Genomic DNA, 27,635 nt, shown 5'->3' on the forward strand with positions numbered 1-27,635 from the left:
GCAATCTGGGAACACGTAAGACCACTGAGAAGGGAATTGCAGTAGTCAAGGCAAGAGATAACAAAAGCATAGACCAGCACCTTAGCCGCATCTGGCATTAAATAGGGGCAGATGCGCGCTATGTTTTTGAGATGGAAACTACAGGATTTGGCGATTGATTGGACATGAGGGGTGAAGGAGAGGTTGGAGTCAAAAAGAACACCCAGGTAGCGAGTCTGCGAGGTAGAGGTGATGGTAGCGCCGTTGACTTGGAGGGAGGGAGACACGGGAGTGAGTAACACTTGAGGGAGGAAAGACCAGAAGTTCTGTTTTGGACAGGTTGAGTTTAAGGAAGTGAGCAGCCATCCAGTTGGAAATCACAGAGAGGCAGTCAGAAAGAAGAAAGGACCACAGGCACTCCAAATTGAAACCGTATGCAGATTTGTTAGGAAAAAATGCAACGCCAAGCAACGTTTCGACCAACAAAGGTCTTTTTCAAGCGAGAGAGGCAGTCAGAGACACGAGTCAAGATGGGCGGAGAGAGAGCACGAGGGGACAGGTAGATTTGCATGCCATCTGCATAGAAATGATAACGGAAGCCAAAGGAGCTGATGAGTTTACCAAGGGAGGCAGTATAGATAGAGAACAGTAGGGGACCAAGGACTAAACCTTGGGTAACACCGACAGAAAGTGGTTGGAGGGAAGAGGCAGAATCAGAGAAAGAAACACTGAAAGAGCGCTGTTAGAGGTATTAGGAGCACCAGGAGAGAGCAGTATCCCGTAGATGTATATATCGGCTGGACAAGTTAAAGTATATATATATTCCCTTATAAAAGATTAACATTATATAAAGAAACATTATATTATCACTCCCATTGTTTTTTTTTATTGTTTTTTTTTTTATTGTTTGTTTTTGCAGGTGAAGCCTTACGACACGTTCAGTTAAAACATTTATACAAGCTTGGGTTGCTGTGGTTACATTCACATAACATTGTAGACACTTTATGGTTACCTGTATTTTTGTACGTCCATTGTTTTAAATGTGAATATTCAGTTTTCATTACGGCATAACAATTGTCCTCGCTCTTTTGTGTCTCCAGTACACTGTACGTTTGTGTAAAAGCTTGTAGGCGTCTGAAGGTTTGAAGGGATTTAGTAAAAGAACAAAAGTATCTCTGGCATAAAAGTTATCTTTTAATACAAAAACATAGCCACCTTTTTAAAATTACTTATTTAAACTATGTTTCTATTACATTACGAAATACATAAACTCAATATCCTCAACATTGACATCAGAAAGTCATAAAAACTGAACATTAATGTGAAGATTTAACATATACTAATGTTTGCATTGTTCAGAAACTATTTTGTCCAAGGCAACATAAAGTTGTGTTAAAGTGTTTTTTTCCCATTGCACATTTCTTCAGTCAGTACATTGTCCAATAAATGATATAGAGATTATTTCCCATGAGCAAGACATTGATTGCAAGACAGCTCTCAGATTTGTGTTCATTATTCTGTTGTAAATGAACTAATTGGCTCCTCATGCTTTCAAGAAACTAATTAAAACATACGATTTCAATCCCTATTTTGAGTGGTCTCCTTTTCATGACATCTAATTAATAATTATATTTGTTTAAAATGTATAATAAGCATGTATCATCAGAGACACATTTTTATTTGTTAAATTGCAAAGACCTATAAAATAAAACATTTTTAATATGTTGAGAATTTTTTTTTAAAATAACCTTGAGAACTTGTATATAAACTCTCAAAACACAATTACATGCAATCTTATATAAAATGCCAAAATAACCAGCATATTGCAGAATGCAATAATACCAGTTTTATTGGGATAACATAATTATTAAAAGACAAGCATTCAAGAGTTTCCCTGTCTTCCTCATGTCTGAAGCAATACTGATCAAAATTACAGAGTTTAACACTTAAAACCACTGATGTTGTTAGAGAATGTGGGGAGGGGGCAGGAGTGAGGAGACCTAAATATATAAATAAATATATAAATAAATATTATGCATCTGCAAAATCTTAAGGGGTGGCAGAACAGTACACTGAAATCAGGACTTTCCCACATGTATATGTAAGCAGGGACATATTAGCCGCGAGGCAAACAAGGCGTTTGCCTTGGGCGGCACTTTCCAGGGGGCGGAAAAAAAAGCCGCCCCCCCCCCCAAATGCCCAGGCAAATGTGTTGTTAGCCTGGCGGCTAACTGACAAGCCAGGCAGGCGGTCGGTTGGGTGGGCGGCGCTGGCGAGGGAGCACTGATTAATGAGCTCTCTGCTCAGTTCCATCGCGCACCGCAGAGTGATGCCAGGAGCATTCCGGCTCCCGGCATCACTCTGCGGTGCGTGAGGGAGCTGAGCAGAGAGCTCAGGGGGCATTCCCAAAGGTAAGGAGGCTGGGGGGATTAATTTAAAAAAAAAATGTGAGTGTGTTAATGTGTGTGTGTCTGGTAGTTAATGTGTGTCTGTTAGTGAGTGTGTGTGTGTGTCTGTTAGTGAGTGTCTGTTAGTGAATGTCTGTGTCTGCCTAGGGCAGCACAAAACCAGGACACACCACTGTGTGTAAGTAAGTAAGTGGGTTAATTTCATAAGAGCAGACATAAGGCTGTTAGAGTAGGACCTGCCAGGAATGGGGTACATTGACGTTGTGGCAGGCTTATGCAATATATGATCATATAATGTAACTAAACCCCATTATATTTTGCCTAGGTGAGGTGTTTTTAAAGAAAACTAATACAATCTGTGAGTCTTGAAATTGGTGTTTGGTGAATAAGCAAGTGCGCTGGATCTTGTATGTTGTGTGTGTGTATATATTTATATATATATATATATATATATTTATATATATATATATATATATATATATACATATATATATATATTTGTAAATGTGTAAGTATTTTATTTTTTAAAACTACCTATGCCTGTTAATTGAGAAGGTTAGTATCGTGTCCAAGAAATAAAAAATGTGTGAAATCTGGCTTTACTTACCATTTAGAAATATGTTCATATAGTCTACATTTCATAAATCGTGGTATTAAAATGCCAAAGTTCTTGCTCATTAGTAAGAATGAGAAAAAAGGTAGGAGAAAATAAAGTTAAAATTCTTGTAGTTCCCACAATTTGTGAGAAAGAGTTTTATTATGACTTGCAAACTATTCTTCATTTTTAATAAGTATGAAAAAATTAAGACTAATTTGTTCTAAAAATGGAACATTTACATTCACAGCAGTTCCTTGTACGATAATGGCAAAATCGCTGTCTTTCTGCACAAACTGTACTTCAGCGTGATGACATAATTAGCATGGTTTATCATACTCCAAAACTTAGCTTTTTCTCTGATCTTCAGCTATTGCAAAGCAGGATTAAAAAAAAATAAAAAAATAAAAAAAGATTTCACCCTCCATAGAGCCAGTACTCCAGTACTAAAGTCCATTAAAACAGAAAAAAAAAAATATTGAACATCCCTGTTCATTGAGCATGTAATAGAATTAACTGAGGAGTAATTTGAATCTGTGAAAAATGTGTCTGCAGCAGAAGATGCTTATATTTATTTAATAGAAGGTCAGCAACATGCCACGAAATACCTTTCCAGATATTTTTAACACCCGCAGGGAATTCATCAAAATGATTTAAATTCTGTTTAATTATTGCTTGCTTTTGGGATATAATTTCACACCAAAGGGATCAAGGCAAACCAAAGCATTTTTAGAAAGAAAAAAAACGCCCATTGGTAACTGTATAAGGAATTGTTGTGATTTTTATGCCTGTGTAGTTGGTGGGTGGCAGACAATAAGTTGATTTCTGAATATTGTTTATTATTATTATTTTGTGATGCCAGCAAAATCCTTGAACTTATGTGTTTGTATATTATTCATCTGATAAAAAGATGTGCTGCATTTATAAAATAATACTGTGTGGATAATTAAAGGGACACATACATGCATTTTGTAAGGTTGTTTCTATATTGTACTTTACAGTGTAACTTCCCTATTGAAATCCTTTGAACATCATTCCTTAACCCCTTAAGGACTGGACTGTTTTTGCAATTTTGCACATTTGCGACCAGGCCTCTTTTTACACTTTTGTGGTGTCTATGTTTAGCTGTAATTTTCCGCTCTCTCATTTACTGTTCCTATACAAATGATATATTGTTTTTCTTAGGACAAAAGGGGCTTTCTTTACATACCATTATTTATATAATCCCATGTAATTTAATTTAAAAAAATATAAAAAAAAAGATGTAAAATTGAAAAAATACATGTTTTTTTTTACTTTTACTTGAAAAATATTTTACTCATCTACAAAAGCAAATGAAAAAAACTGCTAAATAGATTCAAAATGTTGTCCTGAGTTTAAAAATACCCAGTGTTTACATGCTTTTTTGCCTTTTTTGCAAGTTATAGGGCTATAGGTACAAGCAGGATATTGCGGTTTCAAAACATACATATATAAAATGTATCAATAGTGACATTGTAACACTATTATCTGTCATAAATCTCTGAATAACACCCCACATCTACATTTTTTTTTTTTAAAGTAGACAACCCAGGGTATTCAATATGGGGTATGTCCAGTCTTTTTTAGTAGCCACTTAGTCGAAAACACTGGCCAAAGTTAGCGTTCATATTTGTTGGGCAAAATATTTGTTTGTGTGTTAAAAATGCAAAAAACAAAGATGAACGTTAACTTTGGCCAGTGTTTGTGACTAAGTGGCTACTAAAAAAGACTGGACATACCCCATTTGCAATACTTTGGGTTGTCTTCTTTTGCAAATGGTATGCCATCATGGGGGTAATTCTCATTCCTGGGCTACCATACGCTCTCAAAGGCAACATAACCAACCTGGCCATTTTCAATGTGAAAATATTTGACCCATATATTTGACCTTGTAACTTTCAAAAACGCTATAAAACCTGTACATGGGGGGTACTGTTATACTCGGGAGACTTTGCTGAACACAAATATTAGTGTTTCAAAACAGGCAAACGTATTACAACAATTATATCATCAGTAAAAGTGCTGTTTGTATGTGAAAAATGCAAAATAAAGTCACTTTCACTGACAATATCATCGCTGTGATGTTTTACTGTTTTGAAACACTAATATTTGTGTTCAGCAAAGTCTCCCGAGTAAAACAGTACCCCTCATGTACAGGTTTAAGGGTGTCATAGAAAGTTACAGGGTAAAATACAGTGCTAGCAAATTAAATTCTCTGGACATTTGGCCTGGGTTGGTAGGCAGGTTCCTCAAATTGCAATCAATAAAATTACTTAATTATGTAAAAATATTACATAAATACGCATGTAGAATTTAAATATATATGCATATTTATATATTTGAAGTCTACGTGTATATTTATATAATTATTTATGTAATTTTGTATATGGACATGTATATCTTGTATTATTTTTTATTTATTTATAAATACATAGATATATATACAATTTCATTCTAATTGTATTTTGATATAAATATATATATTACTATCAAAATACAGTTAGAATAAAATGTCATATAGATGTATTTTTTTAATTTTTATTATTATTTTTACATGTTTTAATTTAATTTAAATTACTTTTTATTTGTATTTTATAATAATATATATACAATATATATAGTTATTATATATTATATATATATACACGTGTGTAATTTAATTATAAGTGTATTTTATATTAATATATGTACATATTAATATAAAAATACACTTAGTATGACATTATATATATAATATATAGACATACACTTAGTATGACATTATATATATATGATATATAGACATAAAATAAGTTCAAGCATTAGATTTTTTTTACAGGAAATGTATAGGGAGACTGAGTAGGTCACATGCAGGCTAGGTGTGACTATGACTGCATAAACAAAGTGATTTACTGGCAGAGAACTGAGCAGTTAGGCTGCAGAGGCATTAACTATACTCCAAAACAACTCTATTTAAAAAAAACACTATGGACACCATAGCAGCTTAATCAAAATGAAGATGTTATGGTGCCAGGAGGAGCTGTTATGATCTACCTTTAGGTGTTTAACTGTTCACAAATGATTTAATGCCAAAGTCTAAATTGCCAGATTGCTCTGCAGACTCCAACAGCTGTTTGAAGAAAGACTGTTAGGTCCAGTTAGAGATGCCACTGATAGTGTTGAGAAACGCACATATTTTTCTCATTTTTATGAATGAGAAGCCACTGATCGGCTGAAAGCATCAGCTGAACACTCTAAGTCAATCAGTGGTTCTGGGCCATTCTGGGGTCAAGAAGGATTTTTTTTCCTAGCTTGTTGCAAAATTGGAAGTGCTTCAAACTGGGTTTTTTTTTTGCCTTCTTTTGGATCAACAGCAAAAAACAAATGTGAGGAAGGCTGAACTTGATGGACGCAAGTCTCTTTTCAGCTATGTAACTATGTAACTATGTAACTATGTAAGTGGTGCCAACCAGCGGCAGTCCTAGACTTCCGTTTTGAAGAGTTAAACCAAATGAACCATGGGTTTCTTCAAGCTAAAATTATTTTAGTGCTTTTAGTTCTGTTAGTGATTTTGGTACTTTATATTACCATACTGGTGCCAAATAGGGCAATACAAAGTATAAAAACATTTTTTGGAAAAGACTTATAGTAACCCTTTCATTGTTTAGAAAGACATGGACTACTGTGTGACAGTTTACAAAGCTACAAAGCTAATATTATTATAAGGAAGAAAACCATATACTTTAACTCATTTCTTCCAGAAATGGTATACCTACAGTAATCTGAAAAAATTGTATTTTGAGTTACGTTCCACTTAGAAAACATCACTTAACTGTTTATTTAAGTAGCCTCTTGGAGTTGATGTTACCACAACAAAACCTTCACTATACTAAAACACATTTATTGCTTGAAGGCTGTAAAACTGTTACTTATGTACTGGCTATAAGTATGTAATCCAGATGCTGCATCCCATGTGTCATCAAACCATCAAAAATGTAGACAGGAAGAGAGATTGGGTTTCTGCACCCCAGGATGTATTGCTCAGATCATGTGATCATAATGAATGGGAGCTTTAAAGTCTCTGTATCTGATGTCAGTGATTCTCTGATGTAAATTACAGGTCAAAGGCCACAACCTCTTTGTGTAAATCAGTAGCATGCATTAGTAGGTTAAACACATACTTTCCTCTGGAAATCTAATTAGCATTTAGTGGATGTCTCGATACCACTTGGACTTTCTTACTCTTGCTTGTAAACTTCGAGTTATAATAAAAAGTATTTTTCTTTCTTTCTTTCCATCCTGCCGACCCCAAACGCAATCGTAAACATATATGTTCGTCCGAAAGTGTTATTTACTGACATGTGGAAACAAAATGCAAAATCATTTCACATTAGCCTCAAACTCCAGATTTTCTACTTTCAAAAGGTGAGACAGATGAGAGAGGAAAAAGCTACTGCTCTCTCATAGGGTTTATCGGGCAAAATAGGTGCAAAGTACTGCAGACTGTTCCTGCTTACATTGACCCACTGTCAGCTTCTCAGTAAATGTTAATCCCCTGTGTAAATTAGAGGGAAACACCAGTGCCAGGAAAATAATCAGTTCTCCTGGCACTGCAGGCCCCCTCTCCCTCCCACCCCCCAATCCCATGTTGCTGAAGGGGTGAAAACAGGCCCTCTAATGGCTGTCTAGTAGACAGCCACTAGAGGTGGAGTTAACCCTGCAAGGTAATTATTGCAGTTTACAAAAAACTGCAATAATTACACTTGCAGGGTTAAGAGTAGTGGGAGATGGCACCCAGACCACTCCAATGGGCAGAAGTGGTATGGGTGCCTAGAGTGTCCTTTTAATTGATGTCTCTGCAGCTGTCAATAATCTCGGATCTGGAAGGACAGTCTGATTTAGCGCATCCTGGGTTTGCTATCTTGGTCCTGATCCTGGGGACATCAGGAAAAGAGCACCAATAAGTGCAATGTGAGTGAAATATTACACACAATTGCACTGTGAACACAAATCTCAGGGCACTGGGCACAACAATGAAACATGATATTCTCACATTGGGGTTGCTTGCATGCCTTTTGGAACAGAACATACTCTTTTCTAGGTGGGAAAACACTGGATTGTCATACCTCAGACAGCTCATGCACTCTCTGAAGAAGTAGGGCAGAATTCCTACGAAACGCGTAAGACATGCACTGAGCTGATTCAGCCGCTATCGGTAAGGATCTCTTAGCAAGTATTCCTGCTGCTGCCGTCCCCGTAGTTACTTAGAACATCACCCCGTGAAACCTGAGTGAACACCTCGATGTGAGGTCTGAGGTGGAACGCACTGTGACACGCACGCCGTCCTCACCGGCGGGTAGGGTACAGACAACACCTTCACTCCTACAATGCTCGTCCAACAGGTTCTGGACTTAAGGTTACTTTGCTTTATCCATTACCTATAGACTGGCTATTTTACTTTACTTAGATTTTAATATGCTATACTATTTGAAGGATTTCTAATAAATATACTATTTGGATTTATATTTTCAAGCAGTTAATTATTAAAGAGCACATTCTTCATATCCTATATGTTATTTAGAATCAGTTCCACATACTGACTTGCTTTGTTCTATAAGATTGTCTCATATATTTTATATTTGTTATAAAAGTATACTATCTGTCATCAGTACCACTAGCCCTGTGTTGTTTTCACAAGCAGGGTAGGGATTCTTATGCTATATATCTTAGGACTTTTATAGTATGAATCGGACTTGCTCATTAATATTTGGAATTTTTCCACTTGTATTTGTATTTTATCTTTGATATATGAGGTTTTTAGCTTCTGGATACTGACACTACAGGCCACAGTGTTTTTTCCCCTTTGTTCTTTAAGGATTGGTGATTCCTTTTTTCCAGTTTTATGCAATGGCGTACATACCAGGGTCGCAGGGGTCGCGGCTGCGACCGGGCCCGGCCCACCAGGGGGCCTGGCCGCCCCTGCGACCCTGTATGTGCCCACTGGGCCAGCCTCTTCTCCTGGGGGGCCCAGGAGCCGGCCACCTCAGGGCCCCCCGAGGCTGGCCCTGCTTACACCCGGCAGGCAGTCAGGCTGGCCGGTGCGCGAGGGAGCACTCTCCCCTGAGTGCTTCCTCTTCAGCTCCCTCGCGCACCACACTGATACCGGAGCCGGAAGATGACGTCATCTTCCGGCGCCGCCATCCCTACGCGGCGCGCGAGGGAGCTGAAGAGGAAGCACTCAGGGGAGAGTGCTCCCTCGCGCACCGGCCAGCCTCACTGCCCGCCTAGGAGCCCAGCAGCACCACTGGACCCCAGGGAATCCCCTCAGCACTCCAAAAGCTAGGGAGGCTGGGGGGATTAAATTAAAAAAAACATGTGTAAGTGTGTGTGAGTGTTAGTGTGTGTGAGTGTAAGTGTGTGTGAGTGTTAGTGTGTGTGAGTGTAAGTGTGTGTGAGTGTTAGTGTGTGTGAGTGTAAGTGTGTGTGTGTGTGTGTGTGTGTGTGTTAGTGTGTGTGTGTGTTAGTGTTAGTGTGTGTGTGAGTGTTAGTGTGTGTTAGGGGTTAGTGTGTGTGAGTGTAAGTGTGTGTGAGTGTAAGTGTGTGTGAGTGTAAGTGTGTGTGAGTGTAAGTGTGTGTGAGTGTTAGTGTGTGTGAGTGTAAGTGTGTGTGTGTGTGTGTTAGTGTGTGTGTGTGTGTGTGTTAGTGTTAGTGTGTGTGTGTGAGTGTTAGTGTGTGTGAGTGTTAGTGTGTGTGAGTGTAAGTGTGTGTGAGTGTAAGTGTGTGTGAGTGTTAGTGTGTGTGTGTGTGTTAGTGTGTGTGTGTGTGTGTGTTAGTGTTAGTGTGTGTGTGAGTGTTAGTGTGTGTTAGGGGTTAGTGTGTGTGAGTGTAAGTGTGTGTGAGTGTTAGTGTGTGTGAGTGTAAGTGTGTGTGAGTGTAAGTGTGTGTGTGTGTTAGTGTGTGTGTTAGTGTGTGTGTGAGTGTGAGTGTGAGTGTGAGTGTTGGTGTTTGTGTTAGAGTGTGTGTGTCTGCTAGTGAGTTTGTTACTGTGTGTGTCTGTTACTGAGTGTGTTTGTGTGTGTGTTAGTGAGTCTGTTTGATGTCTGTTAGTGAGTGTGTGTTTGTCAGTGAGAGTGTATGTTTTGTAAGTGAGTGTGTATGTATGTCTTCCGCTGAGTGTGTCTCTGTCAGTAAATGTGTGTGTCTGTTAGCTAGTGTGTATGCATTTGTTCGTGAGAGTGTGTGTCTTCAGCACTTACCTTTCTCCAGCGCCGGACTCCCATGGCACTGGGGATCCCTCCGCCTCTCAGCTCCGAATGCGCATGCACGGCAAGAGCCGCGCACGCATTCAAACCGCCCATAGGAAAGCATTACTCAATGCTTTCCTATGGACGTTCAGTGTCTTAAAATGGCGGAAGCGCCTCTAGCGGCTGTCAGTGAGACAGCCACTAGAGGCTGGATTAACCCTCAGTGAAACATAACAGACAAACATAACATGCTTTCAGCTGCAGGGTTAAAACTAGAGGGACCTGACACCCAGACCACTTCATTGAGCTAATGTGATCTGGGTGCCTGTAGTGGTCCTTTAAGTGTGTGTGTGCATCTGCATGCACTGGCGTACATACCGCGGTCGCAGGCCTGAAACCCCTGCGACCAGGTGCCCGCCGCCATGTGTTGCTGCCCCGGCCCGCGCAGAGTAAGCGCGAGGGGGGGGGGGGGCCCACGGATCAATTTTCGCAACGGGGCCCCATGGGTCATGTGTACGCCACTGGTTTTATGGCTACCTATTTTCACTTGTCTTATTCCCTCACTCCTGTCTGGATATTCTTTTGAAGAACAGACTACCTGCATTCTTTATAGGTAAGGGTTAGTATTTTAAATTGAAATCTGTAGGGTACAAGAAGCCAGTGTAAGGAGTCGACAGAGGGGTGAAGTGTGAAAGGAATGACAGCAAAGAAACATCAGCCTGGCAGTAGCATTCACCACAGATTGTAGGGGGGCTGTACGGCTTCTGGGGAGACCAATTAGGAGAGAATTACAGTAATCGATGAAATAGATTGCTAAAGCATGAACAAGCTCCTTGGCAATATCTTGCAAAAGAAAGGGGCGTATGCAGGCGATGTTTTTAAGTTAGAATCGACGGGTTTTAGCAACAGAATGGACATGAGGCGCAAAGGTGAGGCCAGGATTAAAAGTGACACCAAGACAGTGAGCTTGAAAGGATGGGGTGAGGCAGGTACCATCAACCTGCTGGGAGAGTGAAGTAGGAGGATCAGTGTTATGAGGAGGAAAAATAAGAAACTTAGTTTTAGAGAGATTGGGGTTTCAGAAAGCAGGAGGATATCCAATCAGAGAAAGGAGAAAGGCAATTGGTGACACGTTGTAGAGGAGAGTTCAGAGAAGGAGAGATATATCTGGGTGTCATCACCATACAGGTGGTAGTGGAATGCAAGTGAATTAATGAGTTTGCCAAGAGAGGCAGTATAGCGAGAGAACAAAAGGGGATCAAGCACTGAACCTTGTGGGACTCCGACTGAGACAGGACAAGAAGAGGAGGTGTTGTTGGAGAAAGAGACACTAAAGGAGTGTTGGGAGAGATAGGAGGAGAACCATGAGAGGGCTGTGTCACAGAGACCAAGAGATTGAAGAGTTAAGAGAAGGAGGCCATGATCAACAGTGTCAACACTGTCAACGGCAGCAGAGAGGTCAAGAAGAATTATTATGGAGTAGTGGCCTTTTGATTTGGCTGTGATTAGGTCATTTGTAAGCTTAATAAGAGCAGTCTCAGTAGAGTGGAGGAGGCGAAAGCTAGATTGAAGAGGATCGAGGAGGGAGTTGGAATTTAGGAAGTGAGTCATACAAGAAAAGACAAGTCTTTCTAGAAGATTCAAGGAAAAAGGAAGCGGGGATATGGGACGATAGTTGGTAGTAGAAGACAGGTCTAGGGATGGCTTTTTTAGGATGGCAACGACAGTAGCATGCTAAAAGGGAGCAGGGATAACACCAGATGAAACAGAGCAGTTTAGGATGCGTGTTAAGGATGGTACAAGACGAGGGGTGAGAGCTCTGATGAGGTGGGAAGGTACTGGATCAAGCGGACAGGTGGTGGGACGAGAGGAGAGGAGAAGCGCAGCCACCTCCTGTTCAGTAGCTGGAGGGATTTCCTGGAGGGTAGGGATGGTAGTGAGGTTGAGATGAAGGGGGGGATAATTCATTCCTTAACTGTTTAATTTTGCTGAAAGATTAGTTTGTGGGGTGGCCACAGCAGGGGGAATAAGAGAGTTAAAAGTATTGAACTTTTGCGGGAGCATGAACTAATGAGAGGTCAAGAGAATTCAGATTCCTCCTGAGTTGCAGGGGGTTAGGTTGAGGATATTGGGCACTGGAGAACAAATTATAGGAGGTGGTGGTCTGATAGACGAAATGGAGTATAACAGAGATTGGAGACTGAGCATGCATTTGAAAAAATAAGATCTAGGGTATTGCCAGTTACATGTGTGGGATAATTAGCCCATTGAGATAGTTTAAAATTGGAGATGATTGAAATACGTTTTGAGGTTACTGAGGACAAGGGTGGGTTAATGGGAATGTTGAAATCCCCTAGGAAGTAAGGAAGCCAGACAGGAAAATGGTCAAGGAAGAGACAAGGAGAACCTAGGGGGCGATAACTAACTGCAATGTTTGCAGATATGGGTTTGAATAAGCGAATTGAGTGATTTTCAAAGCAGGAGAAAGAGAGGGAAGGGGGTGGGGTGGGTAGAGGTTTGAAGGAGCAGTGGGGAGAAAGGAGAAACCCTGCACCGCCATCTTTATTGTCAGACTGTCTTGGGTTGTGCGTGATCTGTAGACCACCATATGATAATGAGGCAGGGGTAGATGTGTCAGAAGGAGAGAGACAAGTTTCAGTTTAAGTAAGTTTAGGGAGCGTGAGATGAATAAGTCATGGATAGAAGTAGATTTAGTTATGTTGCACACAGAGTGTGCGTTCCAGAGGGCAGAATGGAAGGAGGACCTTAAGGGAGAGTTACATGGGATGGATATAAGATTGGAAAGGTTTTTGGGTTGGACACAAGGTAGGTAGGTAGAGGCGGGACCAGGGTTTGGAGAGATATCACCAGCTGCCAGGAGCATAAGCATAGAAAATAAGAGAAGGTGGGAGTAAGATTTTAATGTTTTAGTTGAATGTTTGTATTTTGAGGTTTCAGAAGGAGTTGGAGGAGAACCTATGTATAGGTATGAGTATAGTGTATGGAATGAACAGAGAGAGGAGGGAAGTCATCCAGGAGCAATGAAAATGGTTTCAGTATGGACAGGTAAGTCTTCTAGAGATGTTACCTCAGCATAAGGTTTTTGAGCTGCAAGACTTGCTAGCTGTGAGTCCTGGTAACAATCATTGTTGGGGCTCAGACTGAAATAGAAAGCCATGGAAACTCCTTGCTCTCCGCTGAGGCTATTGCACTCTGCTGTTAGAAACTTTTTATTTTTATATTTCATTGACTTTTTCAAAATTTAATGTGTGTATACATTTTTTTTTTTTTTTAATCACATTTTAAAGTAAGACCTTTTATCTGTTTCCGTTGGATAGAAACAGATAATTTAGCTTTTAGAGTAAGTGGCTGATGTGAAATAGAATGTATAAGGAACTTCCCAGGAAAAGTTGATATCTAGTTGTTTGGAAGGAAATATACACAGAGAAAAGAAGATTGTATTATATTATCATATGGATTGAATAAAATGTGTCTGTGATGCTTAACACATTTTCTTTCTTTCCGTGCTTCTGAGATGCATAAATTCATTTCAACACAAACACTCACATTGTGATCTGCAAATTATTCAGTGTTTTAGACTCACCACTTAAATCGTCTGGAGTATGTATTTGATTATTTATTCCACTTGTGAATTCCTTTTTTAAAAGTCTCTGGTTTTATTTTCTGCAGACTTTCCTTTGTAATAAGGCATCTGTTTTTTTTAGGATAATAGTCAACATGTGTGTTACTATTGGGTTTACGTGAACGCATGTACAGTTTTATGAAAGGAAGGAAAGACTTGCTTGAGTTATTATGGAGAACTAGCTAATATATGACATATTAAAACACAGTCATATCATATTAAAGTATATCATCTTAGAGTCAGATATGTTGATTTATCCATTTAGATTACAGACCCTTAACCATTATTAAGATAGTCTTTCCATTGCAGCCCGATTTACCTTTCATCCAATTAGATGCTATTCATTGAAAAGCATGGTGAGCACGTGGCGCAGACACAGCAATCACAATGAGCCACCAATCACATGCATCTCACAGGTAATCATTAGCTGCGTTCAGCATCATCATGTATAATGATGCTGAATGTGAAGATCTCCAGAAATCGAAGGATTTGAAGGAGGATGCTGGTCTGACAGCTTTGTAAATCCTGCTATCACTGTGTTTGTCCTACTCTAATTTTGAGACATGACACCATCTTTGCTTTAAGGAAAATACAGTGCATGTTAAAGCAAAAAGAAAGATAAACACCCTCAAAGAAACATACCTGTAATTCTGCACAGAGACTACTCATTGTAGCCCAATTTGACCATGAAAACCTTCTTCTGGTCTTCTGGTCCAATCCAGTGTTTCTCATAGAGAAGCAATGCAGACTAATAGCAAATGAAAACACTGCCACAATTCACCAATCCATTGTTTTCTATAGATAAACTTTGAATCCAATGTGAATCAAAAGTCGTGTTTAAAATAACACTCTAGGCACCAGAACAGCTTAATTGAAATGACTTTGTTATGGTGCCAGGAGGTCCCTGTTGTTGGCTTACCTTAAGTGGATAAAATGTTCATGAACAATGTTTGGTTTCTAGTCTTTTCATAGTTATTACATAGTTCTAAAAATGTATCTAAAAAGTATTGACTTTTCCACCATTTGTCGCAAAAATATCAATTTCTGAAAAGGCAACCATATTTAGAGTGGTTGAAAAGAAAGAAATAAAGCAGAGCACGTTTCTAGTGGAAAAAATGATGGAAAGATTGATATATTTGTCACAGAGATGAAAAATGGGGTACATTCTAAAATGGTGGTTACGGAGCAAAACAAACACTATAAAAAAAACAGATTTGATAAATTGAAGTAAAAAAAAAACACACACACAAAAATTATAAAGCTGTCTGCAACACTTTGATAAATACTCCCCATTGTGCCAGTTTCAGTGTGTCTATCTCCGCCTACTGACAGGTGCACAGACTGATTTTTTTTTAAAATTGCAGAAAAAGGCAGAGTTTATGATAGTGACTGACAGTGTGCTAACATGGAAGAACTCGGTTCTAGGAGTGTGTGGATTTCCAAATTTTAAATGTTCAGACTTCATAAATACATATTTGTTAAATATTTATAAGTGCACATATTAATGTTTAAATATGGGATAGGGTGTCCCACTGTATAACTGAAAAGTCTTGCTTTAAGATATTCGCTAAAGAAATGAGAACAGGGTTTTTTTCTGAATTCATTTTCTACTGTTTAAATTTATAATATTTACACTTAATTTCTGTCTGACAAGTAAAGTTATTTAGTCTATTCAAAATTCAGCTCTGCACTAACTTCTTCTAGAAGGTATCTGGTTTATGACATTGCTCGGTACAGATAAACCATACCCTGTAAGTTTAACATACCTCATTAAAATGCACATGAGAAACAAATATATTGCTTCTAATAATTCTTCATTTATTTGTACTTTTGCAATTGGGTATAGCATCTAAAAAACAAACAAACAATTAATACACTTGAAACAACTTGGATCCAAATGATTTTTGGCAATTTTGCCTTAATTTCCATAATAATAAAATATCAAATAGATGCACTAATAAAATATCAAGAGGAATAGATTACAAAAAATAGTGGTGCAGAGGTTCATTAATTCAATGTGTATCATAATTTAAGTTTGGAATTTACAGTTAACTATATGAATATACAGATAACACTTGAAAAAATAGAGATTGATAAATCTTATAGGAAACTATGTTCACCTAAACAACTTTAGCTTAATGAAGCCATTTTGGTGTATAGATTATGTGCCTGTAGACTTAATGTTCATTTATCTGCCATTTAAGAGTAAAATCACATCCCTAGTCACGACTCCCTGCATGTGACTTACACAGCATTCCTAAACACTTCCTGTAAAGTGAGTTCTAATGTTTACACTTACTGTATTGTACAGTCTGTTTAATTAAATTTAATATCTCTTGCACTGTTAAAAGCCTGCTAGATTTTACAGGAGCCTCCTGTGTGTGATTATTGTTCAATCTAAAAAGCAGGAGATAAACACTTCTGAAGTAAGTTAACATCTGATTGAAAATGAAACCATTTTGTTTTCTTGCGGGCTGTGTGAATCACAACCAGGGGAGGTGTGGCTAGGGCTGCATAAACAGAAGCAAAAGAGATTTAACTCCAAAATGCCAGTGAAACAGCAGGGGTATGTTCTATACACCAACACAGCTTCATTAAGTTAAAGTTGTTTTGAGAACAGTGCTCATAGACTACCAGCACAAAAACCTCTACAATAACATCTAGTAGTTTATGGTGCTTATGGTGCCTATTTTTTAAAATCAGAGATCACTTTGCATACCCCCCAACACTGGTGTTTTTTAAGAAGCAAGATGTCACAGGGAGGGAAAAAAGTGATGCAATCACTGCCAAAAGGAGTGACACCACCTGTAGAGGTAGAAAGTCCATTTGATTTACTGGCAGGTCAGTCTTGTGTCAATGCTATTACAGGGTCCTAGTGATCTAAGTGCAGCACAAGCACATCTAATGTTACACTTACACTACACTTTTGGGGGGCAGTTCCCTGGTGTCCTCAAACGCAGGACACTGGTAAAAGAAGTCGGAAAAAGTTCAGGATGGATGGGAGGCATGCGTTTGTCCACCTTTTAACCTTTGTGTTAACTGTGAATGGAGAAATGAACGTGCATGATTGACTCCACCAATCTCTGCCCCTATGTCTATTGACATGTGCAAACTATGATGTTGATTACTGTTTAATATACTACCTTTTGCTAGTGAACTATTAAGTTAGACATTTGAAAAGATTTGAATAAGAACCTAACATTCTTAGATAATCCAGATGAAAACAATCAAAGGATTAAAATATTCCATTTTATTTTGTCAGATCTGAGGAAGACGTTTGAGCAGGAACCTCTAGGGAAGGAAGTATCCTTGGAACAAGAGGTCCTCCTACAGTGCCGACCCCCAGAAGGAATCCCAGGAGCTGAGGTGGGTAAAAATGCAAGAGCACATTACCTGGTTAATCACTAAGCATTCAGTGAAATTTATACCAACAGGGATTTTTGTGACATTGAGTTCTAAATATATATTGTGTATTAATATTGTTTTTGTATTTTATTGTACCCTAATGTATCAATGCAATGTTTTGTGGACCCAGGAGAAGTCCTTCCACACCTAGAGTTTGATAAGTGCTCCGAGACAGCTTTACTCCATCTGAGGTTAAAGAGAACTCATAAGGATAAACTCCCTATAGTAATACATATATACTAAGAGCAGCAATGTTCATCATAGTCATAAATTGGAAATCTCTCGAAATCCCAAATTGGGACGGGTTGTGAGAACAAATTATCATGCAATGTAAGAGGGTGCTGGGCTGCACAAGATTAGTAAATTGTAAATCACACGTTTGTGGGAATATTTGGTAAATGATTGGACCCCAGTAATGAGTATGTAGTAACATAATGGTAAAAGTAAGACTCTTATGTACATTAGTCTCACTAAGGACTTTTGGTTATTATACTACACAAATGTTTAAGTGTATGGTGTATATGTGTTAAAGGTATCTGTCTATTTTACAATATGTCTTTTGTTTTATTTTTGTTGTCAAAATAAAAAATGACTGATAACAAAAAAGGTTCTTTGACCCCAAATTCATCCAATCCATCCATGTCTTTATGGACCTTGCTTTGTGCCCCGGGCCACAGCCATGCTAGAATAGAAAAGGGCCTTTTCCAAATTTTTCCCACAAAATTGGAAGCATAGCATTGTCCAAAATAATATCTCAGTCTTCACTGAAAGTAGCAAAACCATGAAAAACAGCTCCATACAACTATCCCTCCTCCACCCAACTTTACAGTTGACACAATGCAGTCAGGCAGGCCTGATTGAAACACCTGAATTCAATAATTAAGTTTAAGGCGTATCCCAATACTTTTGTCCAGATAGTGTAATACTGTTAAGTTGGATTGATTAAGAATGCATTAATTAATTATTGGATAATTATTATCTAGTCAAGGGTAAGCAATCTTTTAGTAGTACAGTGCCAAACAAGATCTTAAAGCCCTGGCATGCCGGTCCTATATTATTTTTTTTAAATTGAAGTGTGTATGTTGCCAGATTTTTCTTGTGTTATTTTTGGGTGCTGCAGCTTCTTTATAGCTTTGTATTTGTGCGTATGTGGGCTGTCGTATTGTATAGGTTCATGAGTAGTTTGTGGTATTGTGTATGATACCTATGAATGTGGGATGTGTATGGTGGCTGCTTGTGGAATTGTGTGTGTGGATGATATGTCACATTGTGTTTTTGGTGGTGTGTATATGTGTGGGCTGCTTGTGGCATTGCATGTGATAGGCTGTTTGTGGGGTTGTGTGCATGAATGTGGATTGTCAGTGGTGTTGTGTTTATGGGGATTGACTTTGTGGGGGCTGTTTGTATTATTTGTATACGGGGGATCTTCTGCAGCTCAGTGTATATCTAGCAGTATGGGTTGCTTCCTTGGGGTCCAGTGGGGACCTGGTATGCCAGGTGAAGGTCAAGGGCAGGAGCACTACTCCAGTGCAGATATCGATTTACAAGTGATTGGAGGATGTGATGAGATTACGTCCTCTATTTGCTGCTATACGCTCGGTTTGCACTAGCAGAAGTACCATTGGGACTCCTGATAAGTCAGAGCCTCGAGTGCCATGCAAAAGCACCTTGAGTGCCGTGCAAAAGCACCTCGCCATGGAAGGCTCACGTGCCATAGGTTGCTGACCCCTGATCTAGCCCGTTGCTTTTATATAGAAAATTCTAAAAAGTTTTAAACTATAATTCACATACCTAAATCCAGATGAATAGAAAGACAACTAAATAGCCAGAAAGACAGGAAAGACATAAAGATACAGAGAGAAGACTGTTTTTTTTTTTCCTTTAAGAAAGTCAGTTTGACAAACAGTATACTAGTTGTGCTGACGAATAGCATCTGTTTTTGGTTTACTCAACACAAAAAAAACATGATGTTTAGAACATCCAAACAGTGCGGTCTTGTGTTTGGTCATCTGATTTACTTTGTAACCATACCATATAAACTTCCATAACTGCTGTGCTACACATTGCAACATTCACGGCTCAGTTTTTGCTCGATATTTGCTCTTTCCGAAAATAGCCTAAATGCTTATCTGAGAGCTCGGATTAGATGAAAAATGTAAGAAAACACCCACCAGCAGCTTACAGATCTGCAGGGAGATTTCTCTCTTTCTCTTTTTATTCCTAATATTCTTGTACTGATCCCTAATACATTTGATGCAGCGAGTCATCTTTACAACAGCTGTAATGCTAATCTCTTCTGTAGTCTGATCTTATCTGTCTCCCTGCACAGTGCTGTATGTTCACCTGTCACAGCAGATGAAGTATTGGGACAGTATACTGTGTAGAGGAGTCACAAGTCTTTGTGACATATTTTCTATTGCAGCCATTAAGATATAAGTAAGCAGCTTGTCAAACAAGGCAATACACATCATCCTTTCCCTTAATGTAGGTGGATGTTTGATCTTTGCGTCCTGTCATATTATACGAGAAAAAAAATACATACATTTACACACAGATATATACTATTTTTACTAAATTTCCATATACTTATTAAATGATAACATATTGTGCACTACCCACTAAATGTTCCGGAAGACAGACTTTGCAAATAACTTAAAGAGAAACTCTGATTTCCCAGGATTTGTAATATTCCGTTTCCTTATCCCTATATTTAAATATTATGTGTTTTTGCAAGGTGTGAAAATAAAATTTAATGTAGGAATTCACGCTACTCTGTCCTGCAGCTGGGCGCATCCATCTTAGCTCCCTGTCAGCTTTTGTTATAGGCTGGCTCTGTCCGTTGCACCTGGCAGTAACATAGAGAAAGCATAGAGAGAAGAACAGAAATGAGACATTGTTTCTATGTCTCCTCTTCATCTGCGATGTTTTCTTTGGCATGACCCCATTAAACTGGTTGTGATGTTTGCTAAATCTTCATACAATTTTAAAAAGAAAACTTGACATTGTGTGAAAATACATGTATAAGCCATTTTCAATCTTTTATTAAATGGTGTAATTTCCAATTGCCCTTTAATGTTACAGGGACATTATAGTCACCAGAACAACTACAGCTTAATGTAGTTGTTCTGGTGAGTATAATAGCTTCCTTCAGGCATTTTTATGTAAACACTGCCTTTACAGAGAAAATGTAGTGTTTACATTGCACCTAGGGACACCGCCAGGTGGCCACTCCTTAGATGGCCACTGGAGGGGCTTCCTGGCTCAGGGCTGCACAGTAAGCAGCCCTGCCGTTCAGCGTCCCCGCGCTCTGCATGGAGACACTGAAATTTTCCTCATAGAGATGCATTGATTCAATGCATCTCTATGAGGAGGTCCTGATTGGCCAAAACGGCATTTGGCCCCACCCCCGTGGCGATTTTAGCCAATCCAATGCTTTCCCTATTGGATAAAAATCAGCCATTTTGATGATCTCACAAAGTGGGCAGAGCCAGCACTGGCAGACCCGTGCGGCGCTGAAAATAAAGTAAGTTTTAAACTTTTATAGGAGGCTAAGGGGGGGGCAAGCCACCAAAATTGTGGGTTTAACACTATAGGGTCAGGAATACATGTTTGTGTTCCTGACCCTATAGTGATCCTTTAATGCTGGGTGAAGAAGCCATGGTGGTAAAACAAAATTATCTACTAGAAGTAAGCTAAAGGAACAGTATATTGTCAAGAACACAAACATGTATTCCTGACAATATAGTGGTAAAACCATGGTTTAGGTGACCGGCTCTCCGAGTCTCTCTTTAAAAAGGCAACTATATACACCTTTTTTTCCAGTACAGCGCTGGTCTCGCTGTGGTCGGCCTTACCTTGCTCCACCTCCAAGGTGAGATCATCAAATTTGACGATCTCAGCAGATCCAATGATTTCCCAAGGAGTGTGTAGCGCACATGCGACAAAACGCCACACTACACCAATCAGCATCTCTTCATAAAGGTGCATTGAATAAATGCATTTCTATGAGGAACCAGTGGAGATGCTGAATGTCAAGCACTGACCCAAGAAGGTGTCCATAGGAAGTAATGTAAACACTGCCTTTAATGTAAAGTTTACATTAAAGGCAGTGTAAACAGTAGTTGTTATAGTGACTATAGTGTCCCTTTAAGTCACCTGTTTCCCACAGGCCCACAGCACATGGGTAAGTGATAATCATGTAGAGTTAGAAAAAAGTGTGTTATGCCAATTATGTACTAAGCACACTGGTTTGCATTTTACTCTTTTAATCAAGCCAAGTTATGCTTTCAAAAAAGTGTTTTCAAGCTCATTACTCCTGATGTACCGAACTGTGAAAAACTTTTGGAAGAACGTTAGTAATCAATTCAAAGTGCACCCAAAGTTCCCTTTATAGTTATAAACAATATTTAGTTTAGATTAGAATAATGTGTATTTACTGAAGTTAGGAAGTAGTATCACTTAGTTCAGTAAAGTTATCCATACAGACAAACATTAAAACGGAATGAGTAGATGTTTTTGAGCTTTAAGGTCCTAATTTCAATTTGCCCACCCACTTAAAATTGAAATACCAATGTTAGCAGCCATAGCATCTGGGTTCAATTCAGTCCTTTCATACCATTTTTTTATTAATAAAAATAAAAATTGCTGCTCTCACTATATATATATTTTTTATCTTCATCTTTTATTATTTCCCCTCCCCCTTGTATCACCAATTAAAGATGGCTAAATAAAAGGCTGTTTTAATCTAACATATCCTCAGTATGTCTTTCTAAGAAGGTTTAGAACCTAGTATCTGTCTTTCTCTTTGATTTTATTGAAATATCAACATAATAAAGAGGGCTATATTTCAGTGCAATAATTAGTCAGCTTGTCCATGATTGCTATGTAGTCCTAGCACAGGTGGCTGGCGATAAGTGCATCTTAAAGAGATGAAGATGTGAAGACTTGGTATAAGGTGATAATGACTGTTCCCTTAATACTTTGTAATATACTAGTGCACTTTGTCAAGAAGCAAAGGTTCCTGATTGCCAGCTAATTGACTATATATTGCATTTGTACCATGGCTTAGAGCAGGGACCAATTAACACTTGGCAAGCTAAAAAATGCATGCTTATTTGACTTTCAAAAGAGCTATTCTCTCCTTTCTTCTTTTTTGTAAGTCATACAGAAGATCAAACACCCAGATTTGAGAGCAACTTAATGGTCCTTCCTTGTATGCTCCATTCAATACTATTCACAGGACAAAGGTTGGAGCATTAATGATTACAAATACCTTATCAGAATTCTACATTAGGCTCCTTTTCCAAGGCCCATAAGAGATTTTAAAATATAAATAAAATAAAAACAGATGAATTGACTGTATCATGATTTAAAGTTTCCGATATTTTTGACATTATATTCTGTTTACTAAATAAAAATTTTGTAAGAAAGTTCTTGTTTCTCAAAGAACGTTAAAGATGGATTTTTCCCCAGGGATTTGGAATGAAATGTACATGGAAAATGTCCATAAAGATCTATAATTTCTAGCTTTCCCACCAAAGCCACCTCTGACTTTTGTTTATGAATAATATGTTATTTCTTGGTTGATCATTCCGATTTCATTCTTTATATTCCTGTAGCAACTATTGTAGTTTTTAATTCATGGCATAAACTAACAATAAAATCACCATAACAAACTTCCAAACTGATTTTGTAGGGGAATAGCTTGAACGGGTTATGTCAATATGGTGCTTGTGTACTTCAGTGCTGACCCATATTTTGCCAGGCAGCCTTCCTGAAAAACTCCTTCACAAAGTACTGTGATGGTGCGGGGACATTCAATGGGTATCGTACATACGTACATAATCGATTTTCTTATAACAGAAGCCCATAGTAATAGACCTGATGGAAGTCTTTCATATGTATCTTCACTCTTCAGTTGGATATAAACTCACTTTATCTTGAGCAGTAATACTCATAACTATAATTGGAGGACATTACGACAGTAGTTTAATAATCAGTAACAGTCTCCTTTGGGCTAACTATAGTTATTCGATCTAAACATATGGCAGCTAATTCTATATTAAGGGGTTATTTTACCTATTAGGTTCCTCTGGAGAATTCAATAGATGTAAACCTGAGTCAAAGATACTAAAACTAAATAAGGGAAAATTCTGTAAATGTTCAGGAACTTGAGGGAAAACTGGACAGTTGGAATGTACTGTGCTGTTGGTAGTTTTTATTTGCGCTATAAAATGCCTTTGGCAGATGGAAAGTACTCCAAACAAGCCACGTCAGGTGGCTCTTCGGTCTAATTGAATATTTATATGTTTGGAATTTGCTTTGTTTCATGAGTGCTGCATATGCTTTATTTAAGCTTCCAGGCTTCGAATTAGAGATCCTGATGTAGGTCCCTGAAATTGAAAGAACTTTATTTTTGGACTGGACAGGAGACAGGCTCAGGAGTTTTATTTAACACTTGATGTCTAGACTGAGCAGTAGCCAATGTATAGAGAGCAATTGTGTATCTCATGTTAAACTCACCATTTGGGAACAGCACATTTTTAGCAAAAAAACAAACAAAAATGAACACATTCTTTTTTGTAAGTCCAGCTATCACCAAGCACAGTGCATTTTAGGGGGGAAAAGGAAACAAAACTAATAGTGCAATACAGTGAAACTAGTAAATTCAAAACTTAATGGAACTTAATGGAAAATATATATTTATAATGTATTTATTTTTACATAAAAAAAAATATTCCTTTTTAGTTAACTCTATATAAATGCTAATAATAATCATTATTATCATTATTTTTACTTAGGTTATGGGCTTCACAAGTTAAAAAAAAAAGTGTCAGGAAGCAACTAAACTTGAGAGATACCGCTGACTACAAGCAGATCTGCCCACAGTGATATCATTAATTATGATGATCTCTGGTCCAATCCAATGCTTCTTCTTCTCACAGTGAATTATTGCAGATATACGGCGCAGGCATGGCAGTCGCCATGATCTGGCAATCCAGTGCTTTTCAGAAAATAATTGATTCCAGTGCTATCTGTGTTCAGCGTCATCAAGCTGAAAAATAAAGACTAAAAATAATTTACATTTGCACCAAATTAACTATATTAATTGTTTGTTAGTTTCATGTAGTAATTTTGCAAAAAAGGGAAATAATTTGATTACATTTTATCTAATTGGCTCAACAATATCTGTATTGTTTATCTGTTAACCTCTTTTCTACTTTAGGACTTTCTATTCCATCCTCCACAGATAGGCTCTACTGCTTTTAGGATGGCATGGAATGCCATTGTCAGATATCAATCAATACCCGGAGCTTCCTCTGTCAGCTGGGGCACCTAGTTGTAGTATGTAGTGCTTATAGAGAGCACCATATACAGCTCTTGTCATAGGAAGTAAAATTCCTGCTCGCACCAGGAGAACCAGGTATCACTAAATACTTGGGATTCCCATCTAACATATGCGTTGCATGCAGTACTGAAAGTCAGTGCGGCATTCCGTTCTTTTTAAACAGCAATTTAAATCACTATAGGTGGAAAAGTGCAATAAGCAGGGTTAAATTCTCCTCTCTCTCAGCTGAGGCCATTTTTAAGTACCCCAGACTGACCATAGAGAGCTGCTGAAGGGAGAGTACCAGATTATAAACAGACCCTGACAGGGTGTCCTTGCATGTCCCCAAGCCAAATGGTGATGTGCTTTTCCAGCTGCCCAGCACTGATTGTGGTGTAATCGGTTAGGAGAGCATATTTCATTCACTATTACTAGAAAATGTTCCTGTGATACTGAAAAAAGCTTGTGGATGGTGGCAATATACGACTCTCTAACGCCTACTAGGAAAGAGGATGCCGTGTTGGTGGGGTCCAACCAATGCATACATCAAATATTCCTGGTAGGTAAACATTGAGTCGTTGCTTTCCTATTATGCTTCCATGGTCTGTGCCATGGAAGTGCCTTTAGTGGCTCTCAGTATGATAGCCATAGAGGAAGAGTTAACCCTGCAATGTAAACATTGCAGTTTCTCAGAAAATGCAATGCTTTACAATGCAGAGTTAAGGGGACAGGGACACTGAATTCTGACCACTTACTGAGATGAAGTTGTCTGGGTGGCTATAGTGTTCCTTTAAGGCATTAAACGAGTGGTCTTGTTATGTATGTATGTGTGCATACATATACATCATGTCCTGCTCTATGCGTATGTAGAAATGCAAGGAAAGGAGTTATTCAGATCATCAGTTCCTGAATTACTACTTATTTTCTATCAATGTGAAGCAAGAGGGAGCAATTTTAATGTGTCAGACTTGTCATCTGCTGTCACATTCAAGGTCATCAGAGGACAGCTGGCGAGAACATCAAGTAACCTCTGGTCCCTCCTTCAATGTTGTAAAGCTAGGACACCATCACGAAGGCAATTATCTGACAGCATTGGTATTATATTTAGGTAGCAGCATATGCCCTATCTTCTTCCAAGCAGTACGTTTGTCATTATATGTCTGTTATGCTGTTGACAATTATAATTGCTGCAAAACATGTATGTTCTTCTTTGGATTCAGGTTTAATGAAAAGGGTTTGTGCAAATCCCTTACTATAAGTAAAGGTCTGACAAGTATTTGCCATTAATTAGTTAATACAATGGTGCATAAGCATAACAAATTTGTGAATCTCTGCAAGATTTTAGGCGTGCATAGATTACTGGTTTTGCTACTGAATTTCAACACTTCTAGTCATTTTGCATTACTGTTACATGTGTGCACTGTTATATTTTGTAAATTAAAAGCATTGCCTAAAACCTAACAGTTTTAATCACATGAAAATTATGATTTTTAAAATACTGTTACTTCTAAGAAAGTTTCTATTGATTGTCTTTAAAAAAAAAACAAAGAGAGATGTGTTGGCAAATAAATGTTTGCCTATCTTTAGGTTTCTTTTTTTTTTATAATAATTATTCTTTACAATATGGTTAGTGGTGATATTTGTATCACCTTTACAAAATAAGACTTTTCTTTCCCAACACTTTTATAGTATAAATAATTATATAAAGCTTCATAGAAAATGGCATTGAAAAATATTGCGCTGCTCTTTAAAAACACAAGACAAAAGAAACCAAATTTAGAAGGTCAGCCATTGAATCCATTAACACTTGTTAATGGACATTTAAGAGAGCGTTTGTTAACAAGTGATAATGGATATTTCATTTATATGAGCATACCAGTGGGTTTTTTTTTTCTGTGGGATACGATCCCTTGAGATACTAGGTGTAAACAATATTTGATGGTTATCAAGTAAAATGTGATTGTTGGCGAGATTGGAAGCTTGCAGTTATTGTTTATTTGAATAATATTCTCAGAAGCCATTGCTTTGTTTATACATCTGAAGCATCTGCAAACAATATATAACGCAATCTGTCTTCATATAGCTTTTGAGTTGACTTCTTGGTAAATTTAGTATACATAGGCATCAAGTTACAATGGGCGCAGTGCCATTCCATCTTTAAACTGCCAGTAAACCTATTTACTTTGTTCTGTGTTTGCTTTGAATCTAGTTCTAGGGTAAATCATTTGATTTTTATTTGGCAAGAGAGAAATTCTACAGTACTTTCCTGAAGCATTGCTTCTGAATATACAGCAAAAAAAAAAAAAAAAACTAGCATAGTGTATGCTGGGCAAAAGCTAATACAATTACTTTGTTTTGTTATGTAGTAGTGTGTACATAAATTCTTACGTCTGGCTACCTTTCAATAACTTTATTAGTTGAAGAACATAAAAACAACACAGATTTTTTTTTCATTTTTTATACACGCAATCCGTTTTGTTGGGTAAAAAAAATATATCAATTAGCTTTAGTGTATCCCAAAAAAAAAAAAAAAAAAAAAATTGTAATTACTCATAAAAATCCTGCTGGTGCCTTTTTCAAAACACAGGGCGACTGCCAAAAGTGTTCAACCTCAAGATGACATTAGCTTGGCGTGTCGGAGTTTACATCTGATAATTGCTCTTCAATAGCATTTCTCATTCATATAATCACTCGTTTGATTAATGTACTCTGTACTCATTTATTTATGTAATGAAATTCTGTGCTGATTCACATTTTTATTTTTTTCCCTGTTACATTATAGTAATTGCTGAATATGTCCTAGGGCATTGCAAGGCTGGCACAGGCAATAGCTTGTTGATTTCTCTTCTTTACTTTGATGATGTGGGTTACTTATGCAACACTTTATTTTTTTTATTTTTTATTTCTGTGGCATGTGGCAGTTTTCCTTTGTTAATTGGAACAAATTTGCCAATTATGTAGATTCATCTCTTGATACCAATCAATGAATAATTAGACATAACACATCTGTTCTCAATGGAGATGAATGCAGACA

The 27,635-nt window shown here is 37.9% G+C and overlaps 1 protein-coding gene across 1 annotated transcript in view; it reads left to right on the forward strand.

Annotated features, from left to right (window-relative positions):
* UNC5C (unc-5 netrin receptor C) overlaps nt 1-27,635 on the forward strand; it is a 346,592-nt gene that overhangs the window by 236,088 nt on the left and 82,869 nt on the right. Inside the window, exon 5 of the mRNA XM_063458624.1 lies at nt 17,132-17,235. Within this exon, the coding sequence (XP_063314694.1) occupies nt 17,132-17,235 (104 nt within the window). The remainder of the gene's footprint in view (nt 1-17,131; nt 17,236-27,635) is intronic.

Source organism: Pelobates fuscus, chromosome 6, assembly GCF_036172605.1.
Source record: "Pelobates fuscus isolate aPelFus1 chromosome 6, aPelFus1.pri, whole genome shotgun sequence".
NCBI lineage: Eukaryota > Metazoa > Chordata > Amphibia > Anura > Pelobatidae > Pelobates > Pelobates fuscus.